Raw genomic sequence first — 20,527 nt, forward strand, 5'->3', positions numbered from 1 at the left:
ACACACATTCTAAACATCTTCAGCAATATGCTTAAATTACCCTATCAATCTTGGTTCAATACTTTGCCAATTCTTCTCTGCTATTGTAGGTAATATCACAAAATAGTTTTGCTAATTTCCATTTTTATTACGGCCATCTCCTTCCATAACAGCAAAGCATGTCAAGGCTCTTTAATTCATTGTCTATTCTACAGGGGTTCCTGTAGTGGTCAGGTGATTTTTGTTGTTTCTAAAGCACTGCAAAGTCATACACTACCCCCACATCAAATACCTCCTATTGTAGCAAAATAAATATTTACTTTTGTAACTTGGCAGATCTGGGAGGGGGCAATTAATTTAGCCAAACTAAATGAATACGATTTCTGAGAAAAGCTTTAACTATGATGATATAGTCTACATAGCATTCCACCCCCCCCACCCCCACCCCCCACCAGGGGAGTCTGTTGCTCAGGCTGTAGTGCAGTGGCACAATCATAGCTCACTGCAACCTTGAAATCCCAGGCTGAAGCGCAATCCTCCCACCTCAGTCTCCTCAGCAGCTGGGACTACAGGCGTGTGCTACCACACCTAGCTAAATTAAAATTTTGTTTTGTTTTAGACATGGGGTCTCTCTATGTTGCCCAGGCTGGTCTCAAACTCCTGGCCTCAAGCCATCCCCCCGCCTCAGCCTCCCAAGTTGCTGGGATTACAGGAATGAGCCACCACGCCTGACTATACTTGGCAATTTTTAGTTTCACTTTTTAAGTGTGAATAATCTAAAACCACAATTAAATCAGTTCTCCAAGGGAATCTCTAAGTCTGTGCAGGGTATGGATAGTTTCCTAGAAGGGGTAAGCAATTATGGGCGGTTGCTTTTTTGGGTGAAGGAAGTGGCTGGGTTTAGAGTGTTGCAATATAGGCCGGTGATGTGTAGAAGCAAAGCAACAATAATTCATGAGAGACTAGGTAAGTAGCTGAAAAATCCTGTGAGTTTATTGTCAGTAGAAGACCCTGTATAGCACAGCATGGGAAGCTGTCAAGTTTAGTGGAAACCCTGGAACTAAATCAACTGAAGTTTTCACTTTTATTGCTACTGCTATAGTTCTCAGATGAGGTGAATATGTCCTGGCTACTGGATCTTACAAAATAAGCAATGGACCCCTGATGATTTCCACTTAGTTCAATCAGTACCCTAGTCCTGTCCAGCTTTATAATAAAAAGAAAAGAGGTATGGAGGACTGGTGAATCTAGAATAATGGAAATAATCTTTTGGGAGACAGTAATTGTACCACTCTGGTGCAATCATAGTTCACCACAGCCTCAAACTCCTAGACTCAAGTGATCCATCTTGCCATCCCAAAGCACTAGGATTATAGGCATGGGAGTGGGGTGGGGAGTGGGGGTGTGCACCATGCTCAGCTGTTTATATTATTTTTAAAGTGATCAACACATTTTCTTTTTTCCAGGTAATAAAGAAAACTAGAGAACAGAAATGAAGACTTGTTTTTCTTCTTGAGCACTTATTTCATGTCATTTTAATAATTTTGAGGCAAAAAATAAACAGAAATAATATCCAAAGGCATTTTCAGTTTGTTAATTGATTGCCATTCTAATACATAAAGGTAAGAATTTTAGTGACCAGTGTTTTATATCTGACTCTTATTTTAGAATTTCCACTGTTTCAAGGATTACTTATTAATTATTTACCTCGGGTCTTGAGAGAAAAATTTTGATATAGAAAAGCGGATTTTGACAAATATACACAAAGAGTGGCAAATGATTTAGACAGTAATTTGGACCCTTGAAAATTTTATCGAGCTGTGTGATCAAAAAGCTAGTACTTATTAATCCTCAAAGTATGGAAAGGAAGGAAGGGATACTACTTATGTTAAGCAAAATTATCTCATTTTGAGAAAAACAAGACAATCTCCGCATAGAAGTTTCTTTGCTTTTCGTTTTAAGGTATCTCCCAAAGAAGCAATCTTGTTCATGTCAAAAGCTCCCTAAAATGGCCTGTGCAGTTCCAAACTGTCCTTGGTCAAACTGTGCCAGTTAGATAATAGGCATACTAGTTAGCATTCTTATGAGAAAAAAAAATGAAGAAAATAGGTGTTTGGCCTGAAAGAGGTACAATTTTAGATTGAGGAGACTCTAAGAGAACTGCAGTGGTCCTTAAAGGTAGTGTTTGGGTGACTATCTGTTGAGCTTGACCAAAGGCCATGGTCACCACCAGATGCCAGGCAAAACCTCCTGAAAGAAGGCAGGTGACACTAAACAAAGCAATCCTCAAAGACACAAAGACCGAGGAATAAGCCCTTATAGGGTTTTGAATTGATATGAGGCAAAGGAATGCCAATCTGAAGGACGCTTCTAAACTACACAGCCACTATGATAAGGTCCAGGATTGACTTTTCAGGCTTGGCTGGGGGACTTTAAGGAGGCCTCCATGAGCCCCGCCTCCTTGTGGTCACACTTCTGTGTAATTCCTCCCTTTCTTGAGTGTAGGTAGGAACTGCAACTTGTTCCTAATGAATGGAATGCAAAAAAGATGACACGAGGCACATGAATGCATTTATTTGATTATCTAAGAGTGTAGTGCCCATCTTGCTAGTCTGTCTCCAATGCTGGTTTTGGAAGAAGCAACTTGCCACGAATCCTACAGCCATAAGGAAACAAATTCTGCCAACAACCTGAGAGTGCTTGGGAGCAGATCCCTTCCCCGTCAAGGCTACAATGAGCACCTGGCCAGACACGTTTTTCCAGCATTGATATCCTAAGCAGACTACCCAGCTAAGCCATGCCTAGATTTCCGACCCACAAACACTGTGAGACAGTAAGTGTGTGTTGTTTTAAGCAGCTAAGTTTGTGGTAATTTGTTCCGCAGCAATAGAAAGCTAATGCCGCTGGCCTATGCCCACATTTTCACTAAAGACTTTTCTTCTTGTAGACACTTTTATCTCTAAATATTCAACTTAACATTTAGATCTCCTCTTCTGGATATGGGCTGTTGAGGTTAAAATTAGTTACTCAAACTTTCTTACTGTTTGAGTAAAAAATAACCATGGTATTTTCCCCAATTTACACAATATTAATATTAGTACAATAAGGCCAGGTGTGGTGGCTCACACCTGTATTCCCAGCACTTTGGGAGGCTGAGGCAGGAGAATCTTTTGAGATTAGAAGCTCCAGATCAGTATGGACAACATAGCAACACCTTGGCTCTATAAAAAATTTTAAAAAATACTAGCCGGGAGTGGTGGTGTGTATCTGTAGTCCTAGCTACTCAGGAGGCTGAGGTGGGAGGATCACTTGAGCCCAAGAGTTGGAGGTAACAGTGAGCTATGATCACACCACTGCCCTCCTGGCTGGGCGACAGAGTGAGACCCTGTCTCTAAAGAAAAAAAAATTAGCACAGTAAAAGAGATGGCACTAAATTAGCAGAGGCTGCTTTTATTTTCACAGACGTCTTCAACTCCACATAGGCAAGGACACGGTATGTTGTGGCACACAGATTTCTCTCCAACTAGACGGAGCTCTTAGAAGTTAGTGTCCTTTGGCTCCCCTCCAGGCGTTACACACACTGGATATTCAATAACTATGGAATTACAACTGCAATTGCCTTTAAGCTTATTTATTAATGGGATCTGGTTTCACTGTGGGTGGCACTTCTGCTTTAATGCAATGATCAAAAACATTAAGATCTACAACAGGATGGATATTGGGACAATAAACATGACAATGTAATTGTTGCCAAGCCAAATTTTACAAGAGGCAAAGGAAAACAAAGGGTAACTAGAATGCAGAGGTTCTTCATCATCATCTTCAATCAGCTGTCACAGAATTCCCCACTATTGAACCTCCCTTACAATTCTTACTTCTCCCCACCCCTCCAGGTATCTGAAATAGAAAAAAAGGAAATAATTCTCCCTGAGAGATTTCTGCCTCCTTCTTTTTTCTTTTCAATAGCAACCTCAACTGTTGACAGAGGTTCCTTAGGATTCAAAGAACAATTATGAAGCTGAAAACAGAATAGTCTGTTTTTGAATAAATTCTAAAATATTTTCATTTCACACCCTTGTTCCATGAGGAAAAAATTTACATAGAGACAAATATGTTTTGTTCAGGCAGTGTGCAATAATAAAGTTTAGGCCAAATTAGATTTATAATTAGATATTAAATGCTGGTTTGGTACTAAATTTAGGGATAAAATGAACCCATATCCACATATGTACTTATAGACACTAAAACACAAAACAGATAATCTAGCTGGCATCCAGTGTTCCTTGACTTTGGCTGAATCTCTGTTCCCCAGAACAGACTGTAAGCTCCAAAAGGTGGGGACTATGTTTTGGTCAGCTTTGGATTTCTCCAACACATTGCAGTGTTCATGCAAAGAGCCACTCACAGAAATTGTTGAATTCACTTAAAAAAGAAAACAATTTTGGCTGGGTACAGTGGCTCATGCCTGTAATCCCAGCATTTTGGGAGGCTGAGGCGGGAGAATGGCTTGAACCCAGGAATTTGAGACCAGCTTGGACAACATAGTGAGTCCCTGTCTCTATGAAAAAGCTTTTAAAAATTAGCTGGGTGTGGTGGCACACTGCCTGTAGTCCTAGCTACTCTGGAGGCTGAGGTGGGAGGATCACTTGAGCCTGGGAGGTCGAGGCTGCAGTGAACTGAAATCATGCCACTGTATTCCAGCTTGGGCGACAGGGCAAGACCTTGTCTCAAAAACAACAACAACAACAATAACGCAATTTTTATAAAATGGTTAATGAGGCTTGCTAAGGTGTCAGTAGACCCAAACGTAGATGTTCAAACAATGCCATTCTTACCCATTTTGGAGTGAAACAGTGAAAGGGAAAGGACAGAGAATTAAGCCAAATTAAACTAAAGTCTCCAAGTCTGTAGTAAAAAAGAGCTGCAGCAGGTTTAGTCAGTGAAAAAAAAATTTTTTTTTTCCCCTGAGATGGAGTCTCATCCTATCATCTAGGCTGGAGTGCAGTGGTACCATCTCAGCTCACCGCAACCTCCGCCTCCCGGGTTTAAGTGATTCTCCTGCTTCAGCCTCCTGAGTAGCTGGGATTACAGGCATGTGCCACCACGCCTGGCTAATTTTGTATTATCAATAGAGATGGGGGTTTCTCCATGTTGGTCAGGCTGGTCTCGAACTCCTGACCTCAGGTGATCCACCCACCTCGGCCTCCCAAAGTGCTGGGATTACAGGTGAGCCACCGTGCCGGGCCTGAAAATGGTTTTGAAAACATATTTTAATGAAAACACTTTCTCACCATCTTTAAATAAAAACAATTTGCATTCTCCAACCGGAAGCTGCTGGGGCATTAGGACTCATGTGCTTTCTGCTCCACAGGTTTCAGATGCCACTGCACTACTAACTCCCCAGTGCTTTTGAGGCATGTGTTAGACATGTTCTCCTCTGTTGGAAGTCCTTGTGGCAACTTCAAGGGCTTGATTCTGTGACACAAGAAAATGTGTTTAGACAGGAGGAATACATTCTAGTGCTCTATATCCCCGCAGGATAACTACAGTTAACAATAACACATAGTTTCAAATAGCTAGGAGGAGGATGTTGAAAGTTCCCAACATGAAGAAATGATAAATGTCTGAGATGACGGATATGCCAATTAACCTGATCGGATCACTATACTTTATATATATTGAAACGTCACTATGTACCCCAAAAATATGTACAATTATTATGTGTCAATTAAAAAAAACAAAATAAAATTTTAGTTTTTTAAAAAGTTTTTTTCAGAACATTAATGAAAAAGAAAAATGCATTTAGAATTACACTAGGCAATACATTTTAAAAAGAGCTGAGAAGAAACAACAAACCTTATCAAATGCTTAACAACTTTCAATTTTGCATTCACTGAAGGGATATTCTTGTGAACTTGAGGGGTATGTGCCTGTGAACAACAACAACAAAGCAATGTTATCAATCAATCTAAAAAGCAGAGAGTTCCATGTTTCAGTAAAATGTTAAATTGAAGGTTCATTCTAAGCCAAATTTATAAATAAATTACCCTAATACAAAATAAATAATAAATATATACCGTAAAGTTTTCAAAGTATAAAATTTAAAGCAAATGTAAACAACACTAAAGATGATTAAAATAATTGCATACTTTTTCTAATCCAAGCATCTTTATTATATCTTTTTCCCAATATGGACGTCTTTTTGTACTTTTTATTCTGGTAACAATATGCAGTTTATGAGGGTTCTGTGGATCCCCACCATATTTTTCATGATCTTCAGGTGAGGCCTGAAACACCTAGAAAGGAAAGAATTATAAATGGTAAATTTCTAACTTACACAGTTTCTGTGTACCTCCCATTTTTTCTTAAAAGACACACACACATACACAACTACATAATTATCTCATCCTTAATCATCATGTAATCCTCAACCTCAAATTGAACATTTCTATCAGTCTGATTATGCAGAGAGATGGAGTTTAACCTGTAGAACAAAGCAGGAGCAACCAGACGACACTAAATAATTTAAATGCCAGGAGAATCTGTAAGCACTGCTATGAGCTGGGCACTAGGCTGCATCCTCTTCCCTCCCTATTCTCAGGTGAAGAGCTGACTATCAAGAGGGAAAACAAACATGTAAATTAAAAATGAAAATAAAACATAAGTATTATAAAAAGAATCTACAAAGTATTATAAGAATACAGGCAAATGACAAATGAACTCTGCCTATGAGGGATCAGAAACAGCTCCACAGAGCTAATATTTGAATTAATTATCTAAGCATCAAAAGGTTCTAAGAAACTATCCCACAGAAACACTCCTCTAAGTACACAAAATGTACCGAATAAGGATGTGTATTCTAACACTATTTGTAACACTGAAAAATTTAAAGGCAACCCATGTTCCTCACTATGATAACTACATTATGATGCATCCATTCTAAATAAAATGATTAATAATAAAACTAGTAAAATGATACAAATACACAAATTCTTTTTTTTTTTTTTTTTTTTGCGATGGAGTCTTGCTCTGTCACCCAGGCTGGAGTGCAATGGCACGATCTCGGCTGACTGCAACCTCCGCCCACAAGGTTCAAGCGATTCTCTTGCTTCAGCCTCATGAGTAGCTGGGATTACAGGCGCGCACCACCGTGCCCAGCTAATTTTTCTATTTTTGGTAGAGGCGGGGTCTCACCATGTTGGCCAGGCTGGTCTCGAACTCCTGACCTTGTGATCCACCCGCCTCGGCCTCCCAGAGTGCTGGGATTACAGGTGTGAACCACCGTGCCTGGCGCAAATACACAAATTCTGATGTGTCCTATAGGATACAATACTACCATTAAAATGAATGAGGTTTACTATCTTTGCAGCCCTTCACACTGAATGATGGCCATAATATATTCTTGAGCCAAAAACCAAAAAGAAATGTCCACACAATTATGTGTTGTAAGCTGTTATGTGCATTATCTGTACCAAATACATGAGTGTGCATATGTGATATATTCTATAAATACTGTTTCTAAGACTCATATAAAATATATATAAAGGTCTCAAAGACATTAGATCAAGAGTCATACTTCTGGTGAATCAGACTGAGAAAAAAAACTGACCCCCAAAAAGATGGTATTTTAATAAAAAAGAATATCATTCAATGATTAAAAACAGTTTTGTAGAAATGTAAACAGTGTAAAAACGTTCTTATTTCTCCACAGCCTTGCCAGCATCTATTGTTTCTTGACTTTTTAATAATTGCCATTCTGACTGGCGTGAGATAATATCTCATTGTGATTTTGATTTGCATTTCTCTAATGATCAGTGATGATGAGCTTTTTTTCATATCTTTGTTGGCCACATGAATATCTTCTTTTGAGAAGTGTCTGTTCATTTCCTTTGCCCACTTTTTGATGGGATTGTTTTTTTCTTGTAAATTTAAGTTCCTTGTAGATTCTGGATATTAGACCTTTGTCAGATGGGTAGATTGCAAAATTTTTCTCCTGTTCTGTACGTTGCCTGCTTGCTCTGATGATAGTTTCTTTTGCTGTGCAGAAGCTCTTTAGTTTAATTAGATCCCATTTGTCAATTTTGGCTTTTGTTGCAATTGCTTTTGGTGTTTTAGTCATGAAGTCTTTGCTCATGCCTATGTCCTGAATGGTACTGCCTAGGTTTTCTTCTAAGGTTTTTATGGTTTTACACTATTGGTGGGAATGTAAATTAGTTCAACCATTGTGGAAGACAGTGTGGTGATTCCTCAATGATCTAGAACCAGAAATACCACTGGACTCAGCAATCCCATTACTGGGTATATACCCAAAGGAATATAAATCATTCTACTATAAACACACATGCACATGTATGTTTATTGAAGCAGTATTTACAATAGCAAAGACATGGAACCAACCCGAATGCCCATCAATGATAGACTGGATAAACAAAATGTGGTACATATACACCATGGAATACTATGCAGCCATAAAAAAGAAGGAGATCATGTCCTTTGCAGGGACATGGATGAAGCTGGATGCCATCATCCTCAGCAAACTAATACAGGAACAGAAAATCAAACACCGCATGTTCTCACTCATAAGTGGGAGTTGAACAATGAGAACACATGGGGAGTCGGGGGCAAAGGGAGACCATTAGGACAAATACCTAATGCATGTAGGGCTTAAAACCTAGATGACGGGTTGATAGGTGCAGCAAACCACCATGGCACATGTATACGTATGTAACAAATCTGCACGTTCTGCACATGTATACCGGAACTTAAAAAAATATATATATACAGTGAGAGGTTCATATTATATTACTAGACAGAGAGAGCAGCTAGAGAAGCATTGATTCATATGCGATGAATCACATCTTAAAACATACAACACAGATTGAACTCCTTATTCTACTCTTTCCTCCTCATTACTGCACTTGACTAGTCTAAAAGAAAAAAATAAAACATACAACAAAGAAGGATGTGGAAGGAGTTGGCAGCAGTTATCTCGGGGTGGGTAAGATTAAGAGTATTTTTTGGTGAGTTTTGCTTGTTTATATTTTTCTAGGGATTTTGAAGAGATTAGGATGAGAAGGATGGTGGAGATCAGAGGAAGGGGTAGGTGCACTAAAGAAAGGTGAGAATATTTAAAGGAACGGTATGAAGGAGCACAAAATATTTTGGAAAGGCAAATGGTTCAGGGTGGCTAATATAAAAAAAAGCATGAAAAGTAATGCAGGGGATGAAGTTAAACTATGCGCGACTATGTTGAGCCTTTAGAAATTACCGCTGGGGATACAGAGTTAATGAAGGTTAGAACCAACAGGACCATGTTTCTAAGAGATTTGCAAAGAAAACTCTTACCTGAGAATAAAACCAACTTGGGATAGAGACTGATAAAAGGAAACCCAGTTAGGAGGCACTTATGACCATGGTTTAAGAGCCTGAACTACAGTAGCTGTAACAGAAAAAGGACTGATACAGGAACTTTGGGCAATAATATAGATGGATTTGTGTTGGGTGAAGAAGAGGGAGGCTGAGCTTGATTCAGATGTCTCTAGTCTGGGAAATTAGATAGAGGATGGTAGCATTAACTGACATAACTAATACAAGAGATGCACCCTCTTTTTTATTTGGTTGTTTGTAGGGAAAGTAAGATGAGGTGAATTTTGGATATGAATTTGGATATAAATAGTGAATTATGGTTTTACACAATTGGTGGGAATGTAAATTAGTTCAATCATTGTGGAAGACAGTGTGGTGATTCCTCAATGATCTAGAACCAGAAATACCACTGGACTCAGCAATCCCATTACTGGGTATATACCCAAATGAATATAAATCATTCTACTATAAAGACACATGCACATGTATGTTTATTGAAGCAGTATTTACAATAGCAAAGACATGGAACCAACTCAAATGCCCATCAATGATAGACTTGAAATACCTATAAGTTATCCAAGTAGCAATGTCTAGAAACCAGTTGAGAATACAGGAGAATACAGGAATAAGTTCAGACGATAGGCAGGGGCCAGGCACGATTGCTCACGCCTGTAATTCCAGCACTTTGGGAGGCCAAGTTGGGCGGATCACAAGGTCAGGAGATTAAGACCATCTTGGCCAACATGGTGAAACCCCTTCTCTACTAAAAATACAAAAATTAGCTGGGTGTGGTGGCACATGCCTGCAATCCCAGCTACTCAGGAGGCTGAGGCAGGAGAATAGTTTGAACCCGGAAGGTGGAGGTTGCAGTGAGCTGAGATCACACCACCGCACTCCAGCCTGGAGACAGAGCAAGACTCCATCTCCAAAAAAAAAAAAAAAAAAAAAAAAGATAGTCAGGAGCTATTTTCATGAGGTTTAAAGGTTTTCACATTTATCACAGTTGAGGATCGAAACCACTGCCTTGCACATTTATTTTATTTAAAGTTCCAGGGCACAAATGCAGGATGTGCAGGTTTGTTACATAGGTAAAAGTGTGCCATGGCAATCTGCTGCACTATTTGCTGCACTTATCAACCCATCACCTAGGTATGAAGCCCAGCATGCATTAGCTATTTTTCCTGATGCTCTCCCTCCACTCACCCCTCACAGGCCCCAGTGTGTGTTATTCTCCTGCCTGTGTCTAGCCTTGCATATTTTAAATGAATGTCAACATTTGTATCTATCCTTCCAGAAATACAGAGTAAGAAACATGGAAAGATATAAGACAATATAGTTGTGGAAAGAATAGCAGTGGAAAGACAATGACTTGAAAAATAAAAAAGATTTCTTTATCTTGTTTTGAGACAAGGTCTCACTCTGCTGCCCAGGCTGGAGTACACTGATCCGATCATGGCTCACTACACCCTTGACCTCTTGCTAAAGTGATCCTCTCATCTCAGCCTCCTGAGTAGTTGGGACTACAGGCATGCACCACCACACCTAGCTAATTTTTAAATTTTTTGTGGATACAGAGTCTCACTATGTTGCCCAGGCTGGTCTTGAATTCCTGGACTCAAGTGATCCTCCTGCCTCAGCCTCCCAAAATGCTAGGAATACAGGTGTGAACCATTGTACCTGGACGAGATTTCCGATAAAAGAACACCAAGTACATTAAAGGTATCAAAGTAGTCAATGGTAATACTGTTTTATCTTTTAAGAAAATCAATGGAGAATGGTAGTCACCAAAAGCTAGGGAGAGAGGAAAGTGGGGAGTTACTATTATTATTAATTTTTGAGACAGGATCTTGCTCTGTTGCCCAGGCTGGAGTGCAGTGGCACAATTATAGGTCATTGCAGCCTTAACCTCTTGAGATTGAGCAATCCTCCATGCTCAGCCTCCTGAGTAGCTAGGACTACAGGTGTGTACCACAACACCCATCTAATTTTTTTTTTTTGGTAGAGACTGAGTCTCCTTATGTTGCCTAGGTTGGTAGTTATTAATTAGTAGATATAGAGTTTCAGTTTTGCAAGATGAAAAGAGTTCTGGAGATGGATGGTTGTAATAGTTGCACAACAATGTCAATGTACTTAATGCCATTGAATAGCACAATTAAAAGTGGTTAAGATGGTAAATGTTATATGTGTATTTTACCATAATAAAAAATATTAGGAACCCCCCCCATCCAAACAAATAAACAAAAAACCCAGGCTTTACAAAGCTAAATATAGTCTTTACCATACAATCCAGCAATTATGCTCCTAGGTATTTAACTGATGAGTTGGAAATTTATGTCCACACAAAAATCTATACATGAATGTTTATAGCAGCTTTGTTCATTACTGTCCAAAACTAGAAGCAACCAAGATGTTTTTCCATATGTGAATGCACAAATAAACTGTGTATGTCTATGCAATGGGATATTATTCAGCAATAAAAAATAAGCAAGCAAGCCACAAAAAAGACATGGAGGAACCTTACAGGTATATTGCTAAGAGAAAAAAGCCAGTTTGAAAGGGCTATATACCATATGATTTCAGTTATATTACATTCTAGAAAAGGCAAAAAAATGGAGATAATAAAAAGATCAGTGGTTGCCAGGGGTTGAGAGTTGGGAAGGATAAATAGGTGAACCACAGGTGATACTTAGGGCAGTGAAACTATTCTGTATAATACTGTAATAGTGGATACATGACATTATGCATTTGTCAAAACCCATAGAACTTCACAACGTGAAGACTGAACGCTAGTGTAAACTATGGTATTTAGTTAATAATACTGTGTCCTGTTGGTTCATCAGTTGTGGGGGACACTGTGTATGCTGGGGGGAGGGAGCATATAGGAACTCTCCATACTTCCCAATCAATGTTTCCGCAAACCTATAACTGCTTTAAGAAATAAAGACTATTAATTAAAAAACAAATAAAAACAGGCCGGGCGCCTATAATCCCAGCACTTTGGGAGGCCAAGGCGGGTGGATCACTTGAGATCAGGAGTGCAAGACTAGCCTGGGCAACATGATGAAACCCCGTCTCTACTAAAAATACAAAAATTAGCCGGGTGTTGTGGCACGGGCCTGTGGTCCCAGATACTCTGGAGGCTGAGACACAAGAACTGTTTGAACCTGGGAGACGGAGGTTGTAGCGAGCTGAGATTGCACCACTGCACTCCAGCCTGGGCAACACAGCAAAACTCTCTTTAAAAAAAAAAAATTTAAACAAAAAGCAATGGCGGGCTTAGTCAATATTATCTAAAAGAATGATAGGTACACAGAAATGAAATAGAAAAAGCTGAAAGATCCAAAGTAACAATGATTGATACAGAAAGTGAAAATGAAGAGTGACACAGTGAGAGCCTGAGTAGGAAGACCCACTGCTTTCTCAGGACAATGGTGATACCAACACACATGTACAAACCATAAGCAGGAATAAGTAGACTGAAATAATAAACACCCATTACTGTGAAGGCCAGTGACACAAGTGACAGAACAGTTTTATTTTTATAATCACCATTTACATAAATCCCACTATGCTTTAAACTCTGTACCATCACCTACATCCACATATAATTTAACATAAAATCTTTCAATATTACAAAAATAGGTACTACTTAAAACATATTTTTAAAAACAACACTAACATTAAAAAAAATCAAACTGTTCTTACTTTTTCTGGAATTCTTGATCTGGTGAATTTGTGACGAATCCAATCTGTACAAATAAGAGACTCCACACCTTTTGTCACAGTCTAAAATATGATATAAATCATTTGTTTTTTAGAATTCTGTCAGTACAGAAATCCATACCCACCAATCTTTAGGTAACAAAAGTCTGTTCCAACCTACCCTATAATTATTAAAGGTATAGCTTAGCTCCCTAGCTGAGTGAATGCATACCATCTAAGCACTAACATAATATAAAGCTAAAAGCATATAAATATACTTTTACACCACGGATTGGTAACCGTTTTCTGTAAAGGACCAGATAGTAAACATTTCCAGCTCTAGAGCTATGTAGTCTCCATTGCCAAAACTCAGCTTGGCCATCACAGGGTAAAAGCAGTCAGACAATATGCAAACTTTTTTTTTTTTTTTTTTTGAGACGGGGTCTCACTCTGTCGCCCAGGCTGGACTGCAGTGGTGTAATCTCGGCTCACTGCAACCTCTGCCTCCCAGGTTCATGCCATTCTCCTGCCTCAGCCTCCTGAATAGCTGGGACTACAGGCGCCCACCACCACATTAAGCTAATTTTTTTTTGTATTTTTAGTAGAGACAGGGTTTCACCGTGTTAGCCAGGATGGTCTCGATCCTCTGACCTCATGATCCGTCCACCTCGGCCTCCCAAAGTGCTGGGATTACAAGTGTGAGCCACCGCGCCCAGCCAGGTGTGGCTATTTTTCAATAAAACTGTTATTTACAAAAACAGGTGGCAGGGTGAATTTGGCTTAAAGGCCATACTTTATCAACTCTTGCTCTAGACAATGTGCAATAATTCACATTTAACAAGACAATACAAAAGAAATCCAAAATGAGTTTCTAGTTTCCCTTCTAGTTCTAACAGTGTCATCACTCCTAGTTCCTACCTCTTGTTCCTGCTCTACATTCCTCCAATCCCATTTCTCTCAGTCTGCTGAAGAAAAAGGATTCACTGCCAACCTTTCATAACAGGATACTGCTGTGGGAATGGGCAACAGTCATTCCCATCATTCCCTCCCAGCATTTCCTGCATTGCAGAGATGGCATAAACCACTAGAAGACAGGCATTGGGCTGAGTTCTGCTGCCTACCAGCTGTGAGACATGAGACACTTACTCTCTCAGAGAGTCAGTTTCCTCAGCTCTAAAAAGGAAATTATATTGACCTCACAGGATTAATCTGAGATTAAGGTAATATATATAAAGCCCCTTACATTGTTGTCATCTGCAGCCAGGAGCAGGTCAATAGGCTCATGTAGGCTCTGGCCCTTATGAGCAGATTAGGCTGTACCACTGCACTTTCTAAAAGCAAGCCTAGAAGGAGATACATGAAAATACTAACACTGAGGGTCTCTTAGAGATTATTTCTCTTCCTTCTGATTTTCTATATTTTTCTAATATTTTATTATTGAAAATACACTCCTTCCATAATCTGAGGTGAAAAACAATCTAAAACTTTAAGATTAAGACAGACCAAGGGGAATCAATGACAGCCATTTTTTATTGGCATGTTTTCCAGAAAAAGATCTTTTTTGATTCTAGATCTTTAGGGATAAAACAGCAGAAAAACCATATATAAACAAGATCAACTCTCAATATCTAAACAATTTTGAAAAGGAACTGGTGAAAGAACTTAATTTTGCGTGGCTGGGGCGGGTGGATCACAAGGTCAGGAGTTGGAGACCAGCCTGGCCAATATGGTGAAACCCCCGAGTATACGAAAAATACAAAAATTAGCTAGACGTAGTGGCAGACACCTGTAGTCCCAGCTACTCGGGAGGCTGAGGCAGGAGAATTGCTTGAACCAGGGAGGCGGAGACTACAGTGAGCCCAGATCATGTCACTGCACTCCAGCCTGGGTGACAGAGCGAGACTCTGTCTCAAAAAAATAAAAAAAAGAACTTAGCTTGACTTGTAATGATAAAAAAAAAAATTCGTGAGGGGTAGAAAAGACAAATTCTTGAAAAGAAGCACTTACCTGTAATCTGCCTGGGGGCCTCTGAACTACTAAGCGCAAAATCCCAGCCATAAGTGTAGTGATTGCTCTCTTTAGAGGCTGTGGGAAGTAGGAAGTAGACCCATCAGTCAACTATGTCTTGGAAATGAACAGGTTTCCCCTTCTCTAGTATTAAAAAACTAAGCAGCAAATTAATTGTAAACTTAAGTTTAACAGTAAAACATATTGGTTATTTTAATACAATAAGGGCACAAATTAATTTACAAATGTTTTATTCAACCACAGGTAGTAATTATACACATTAACCACATCCCATTTTCATCAAATGAGTCAGATCTAGATTGATTCCACAAAATTACTATCATTTAAAGTGTCTTCTTCAACAATGAAGACAGATAAAGAATGCTTTGCCATAGAATCACAGAAAATTAAAGAGCTAGAAGGCACTGAAGAAATCCCAACTCCTATAATTAGAACTGACTGCCCACATCCTTACTTTATGAATGAGGATCATGAATTCCAGAAAGTTCAATAATTTATCCAAGTACATCCAGCTATCAATAAAGTTTGTGGTCTGGAACCCCATTCTCCTAATTCCTAGGCGAGTGCATTTTCACTATACCATAACACCTTTCTGTTAAAAAGTGAATTATTTTTGCTTATTTGTATTTTTTTAACTATTCTCAATGCACACACATTGCTTCTATAACCTAAAAAAGTCATATTTATTTAATTAGACAGAAAACAACTGTAGCCTATTATACTGACTTATACTGACAGCAGAAAGATTAAGTTCATGAACTACATGTATATCTTGGACAAGTTACTTAATTCATGCATTACAATTTTTCCCCCAGAAAAGAAAGAAAATACCTGTCTTGCAAATGAGTTATTCTACAAAGCACCTAAAACAGTACGTGGCATGTGGGAAGCCCTCAATAAATGGTAGCTTTTATTATTTTTAGACTATTACAAAGCTAATAAGAATACTCTTAAAACTGCAGTCCCCAACCTTTTTGGCACTGGGCCACTTTCATGGAAGACAATTTTTCCACAGATAGGGAGGGGTGGCAGGGAAGGTTTCAGGATGAAACTGTTCACCTCAGATCATCAGGCATTAGATTCTCATAAGGAGTAAGCAATCTAGATCCCTTGCATGCACAGTTCACAATAGCGTTCACGCTCCTATGAGAATCTAATGCTGGACTGCTCTGACAGGAGGCAGAGCTCAGGTGGTAATGCTCACTCAACTGCAGCTCACCTCCTGCTGTGCCACCTGGTTCCTAATGGGCCAACAAATGGTCTGGGTCTGAGGCCTGGGGTTTGGAGACTTCTACTCTAACACACTAAAATAAGTTAAGTGTTGTCATTCAGTGTCCCGCAGATTCTAGCTCATTCAAGTTTTGCAAGTCTTTCCTGTGATGTGGATAAAGCAATGGAACTGTGAGAATCAATGCAAGACGTCTCCTGAAAAGAGCCAGACCTCAGAAACATTCCTCAGCAACTGAACCTATCTAATGTTAAATTATTTTACCAGACTTCCTCGTATCAAAGTTAGGTATTAATCCAACATATTTAGCTTCACACGTTAAAAAATCTTTCTGATCACTTAGATCTCAAGAAAATCCTAACTGGACTTCTGCTTCCATTCCAATTCCCCTAATATCTGTTTTGTATATCAGCAATAAATCACCTCATTAAATCTTAGATCATGTCACTCTGCTCAAAAATCTTCCAGAGAGCCAGGATTCTCACTGTTGAAGTGGGAGGTTACACATAAGCAAGAGGGGAAGGCTACAATGATCCTTATATACTAGATTGGAAATGGAACTCATGTTTAGCTTAATATAAGTATTGAAGGATATAGAAATAATTATAGATACGCATACATACATGGGCTAGCTCTGTTAGCTGAGAGGACTTAAAGCAATAGCACTCAGTGGCAAGGAGCACACCCAGTGCCCAGATCTTGGCTGCATTCTTTAATAAAAGCAACCAGTGCTCCTTTGAGAAATGGCTGATTATGTCTGGAGCACTTTTTAATGCCAGAAAGGAACTACTGGAAAAAACATAATGATGGGGTATGTCAAAGGGACACTGGAGTCAACTGTAGCCAAAGCTGGAACAATTTCAGCAACAAAATAAGTAACAAAGTATTACTGGCTTATAATCCAAACCAAAAAAAAAAAAAAAAAAACCCTAAGTTAATACTAATATAAATGAGTGAATAAGTTAATGAGAAAGAACAAATATCCCATCCAGAAGAATTCCAAATAATTTATGTAGGTACTCTCTTCCAGTATCTTCCCAAATACCTAACTGCCTCAAAACTGTCAATGATATCAAAAACAAGGAAAGTCTGAGAAACTGTCACAGTTAAGAGGAGCCTAAGGAAGAAGTCATGACCATTAAATGTAATGTGGTATCCTGGATGGGATCCTGGAATAGTAAAAGGACATTTGCCAAAAACTAAGTAAATCTAAATAAAGTATGGACTTTAATAACGTATCAATATTGGTTCATCAACTGTACACAGGTATACCAAACATGTAAGGGGGAAACCGCGTAGCATATATAGGAACTCTGTACCATCTTCACAACTTCTTTGAAAATCTAAAACTATTCAAAAATAAAGTTTATTTATGAAAAAATTAAAACCTCCAATGCTTGTCCATTTCGATCACAGTGAAAACCAAATTCCTTTTTTTTTTTTTTTTTTTTTGAGACAGAGTCTCGCTTTGTCGCCCAGGCTGGAGTGCAGTGGCCCAATCTTGGCTCACTGCAACCTCCACCTCCCAGGTTCAACCGATTATCCTGCCTCAGCCTGCTGAGTAGCTGGGATCAGAGGCTCGCGCCACCATGTCGGGCTAATTTTTGTATTTTTAGTGGAGACGGGGTTTTGCCATGTTGGCTAGGCTGGTCTTGAACTCCTGACCTCAGGTGATCGGCCTGCCTGGGCTCCCGAAGTGCTAGGATTACAAGCATGGGCCACCACCCCCGGCTCTAATTCTTTTTTTTTTTTTTTTTTTGAGACGGAGTCTCGCTCTGTCGCCCAGGCTGGAGTGCAGTGGCGCGATCTCGGCTCACTGCAAGCTCCGCCTCCCGGGTTCACGCCATTCTCCTGCCTCAGCCTCTCCAAGTAGCTGGGACTACAGGCGCCCGCCACCACGCCCGGCTAATTTTTTGTATTTTTAGTAGAGACGGGGTTTCACTGTGGTCTCGATCTCCTGACCTCGTGATCCACCCGCCTCGGCCTCCCAAAGTGCTGGGATTACAAGCGTGAGCCACCGCGCCCGGCCCCCCCGGCTCTAATTCTTAACCCTCACCTTCTCATGTCTTTGTAGTACAGCACTACCAACCTTCCCCACCTCCAGGACTCCATCTCCAACTACTCTCTCGCTCAATCACCAGACATGCTGCCCCCCTTGTTTGATCTAGAACTAGTCACGCAGGCATGGTCCCTTTGACTATTCCCTCTCCTGGAATGATTCTGATATTTACATCGCTAATTTCCTTATCTTTTTCAATTTCTGGTTCAAATCTCACCTTTTCAATGAGGTCTACCCAGATCACATCATTTAACATTTTCACCCATACCCCAACTGTCAACACTCCCAATTCCTCTTCACTTTTCTTTCTGTTGTGCTTATCTTCTGATGTAACTTAATTATCTGCTAGGTTTTGTTGTTTAGTGCATGTCCATTCAATAGCATGCTAATTCCATAGGAAAAGGGTTTTTAAGATTTTGTTGTTTTGGGTCTGTTACATTCATAGAAGTATCCCAAACATCTATGTAAAGCGGTATCTGCCCTATAGCAGACACAAAATATATTTTTGCAGAACAACTTAAGTTCAAATACTTACAGACTTCTGAAGGTGTGATAGTCAAAAGTTACAAGTTTTTAGAGACAGAGTCTCGCTATGTTTCTGGTATTGAACTCAGCCTCAAGCAATCCTCAGTTTTCCCAGTAATTGGAGCTAGGTGTGTGTCACCACGTTTGACTTAAGGAATACGTTTATTTTATTTATTTTTTTGAGATGGAGTCTCGCCCTGTCGCCCAGGCTGGAGTGCAGTGGCACGATCTCGGCTCACTGCAAGCTCTGCCTCCCGAGTTCACGCCATTCTCCTGCCTCAGCCTCCCTAGTAGCTGGGACTACAGGCGCCCGCCACCACACCCGGCTAATTTTTTGTATTTTTAGTAGAGACGGGGTTTCACCGTGTTAGCCAGGATGGTCTCGATCTCCTGACCTCGTGATCCTCCCACCTCGGCCGCCGAAAGTGCTGGGATTACAGGCGTGAGCCACCGCGCCCGGCAAGGAATACGTTTTAATAAAGTAAAAGTTACTGTTAATAATTAGGCACATAACTCCTGGACCCTGAAACAATTATGCTGTCTCCTGTAAAACAGGAAAATATCAGGCATCACAGGAGAAGTATGATCGCATTTCTATTTTTTTAAATGTCTGTGAACGTGTGTAATCACAGAAAAACTCTGGAAGACCGTCAGAAAAACGTTAACACACCCCTGGGGGTATGAAAAAAGGCGTTTTTACTCCCCCCTTCCCCCCCCCACCGACTGATAGTTTGTCTTTTTACAAAAAGCATGCATGCAACAGGAATGTTAAAAACCGATTTTTCTAAACCGACAATGTATATAATTATCAAAGGGGGAAAAACACTTCTGAAATGCAAAACATGGAATCACTCTTGCAGAGATACCAGAGATCTCTGAAAGCTGGAAGCGTGTCTCTTCTCTGAACTCCTAGTGCCTAACAAGTAGTAGGCAGCCCTCATTACTGCCTCTTGACAAAAGGGGCAGAACAAACAGCTTTTGGTAGGTGTCGATCAAAATGGTAACAAATCACAGTTTTAATAAAATGGCAAATATTCTAACTGCCAACTCTTGGGTGTTTGCATTATAAAATGAAGCAATACAAAAATAAAGGCAATTTTCTATCTTCATTAAAAAAAAAAAAAAGCAACCTTAATACCCAATGGCAACCCTAAGTTATGAATAAAGCAGCAGCACAGAAAATGCTGCTTGGATTCCCGTTCCCAAGCTGTCCGGCCTCGACGGCTCCGTTCTTGAGCTCCAAGAGTCTGGGCACAAAAAGCCGCGTGGCCCTGGATCCTGCGAACTGGGAAACGGGGGGATCCTGCAGGCCAATGGCCTTACGGGAGCCAATGTGACGGGATCAGGTGCAGACCCATTTAGGTTGCCGTAACCGGCCAACTCAGAACGCAATAGGGAAAATCAATTAGGATCTGCAGTGGGTTCCCGGATACACCTTGCGAAGAATGCCGCACTCTCCGCGACTCATTCCCCACTCACCAGCACCCGCTAAACCTTCAGCCTGAACTTTTCCACCGAAGGGAAGCAGAGCAGAGGAAGAACTACCAAGTGCTACACTCAAAGCCTGCCGTCGCAGTGAGCGCCACCTGCAAACTGAGGCATTTTTGTTCCGGCGAAATCCCTCCCACTCAGTAAAGTCC

General features: G+C 40.1%; 1 protein-coding gene across 5 annotated transcripts in view; it reads right to left on the bottom strand.

Moving 5' to 3' along the window:
* Positions 1-950: 950 nt before the first annotated feature.
* MRPL30 (mitochondrial ribosomal protein L30) overlaps positions 951-20,527 on the bottom strand; it is a 60,297-nt gene continuing 40,720 nt past the window's right edge. For 2 of the 5 annotated variants that reach the window (XM_055242376.2, XM_055242379.2), the window contains 5 exons: positions 15,055-15,132; positions 13,051-13,131; positions 6,129-6,275; positions 5,836-5,909; positions 3,404-5,454 (listed from right to left, as the gene is read on the bottom strand). In XM_055242376.2, the coding sequence (XP_055098351.1) occupies positions 5,322-5,454; positions 5,836-5,909; positions 6,129-6,275; positions 13,051-13,131; positions 15,055-15,132 (513 nt within the window). In that variant the 3' untranslated portion in view covers positions 3,404-5,321. Of the gene's footprint in view, positions 2,636-3,403; positions 5,455-5,835; positions 5,910-6,128; positions 6,276-13,050; positions 13,132-15,054; positions 15,133-20,366; positions 20,486-20,527 lie in introns of those variants that run through there. The other 3 variants (XR_010115620.1, XR_008650844.2, XM_055242378.2) reach the window with 3 other exon arrangements.

This window comes from Symphalangus syndactylus, chromosome 14, assembly GCF_028878055.3.
Source record: "Symphalangus syndactylus isolate Jambi chromosome 14, NHGRI_mSymSyn1-v2.1_pri, whole genome shotgun sequence".
NCBI lineage: Eukaryota > Metazoa > Chordata > Mammalia > Primates > Hylobatidae > Symphalangus > Symphalangus syndactylus.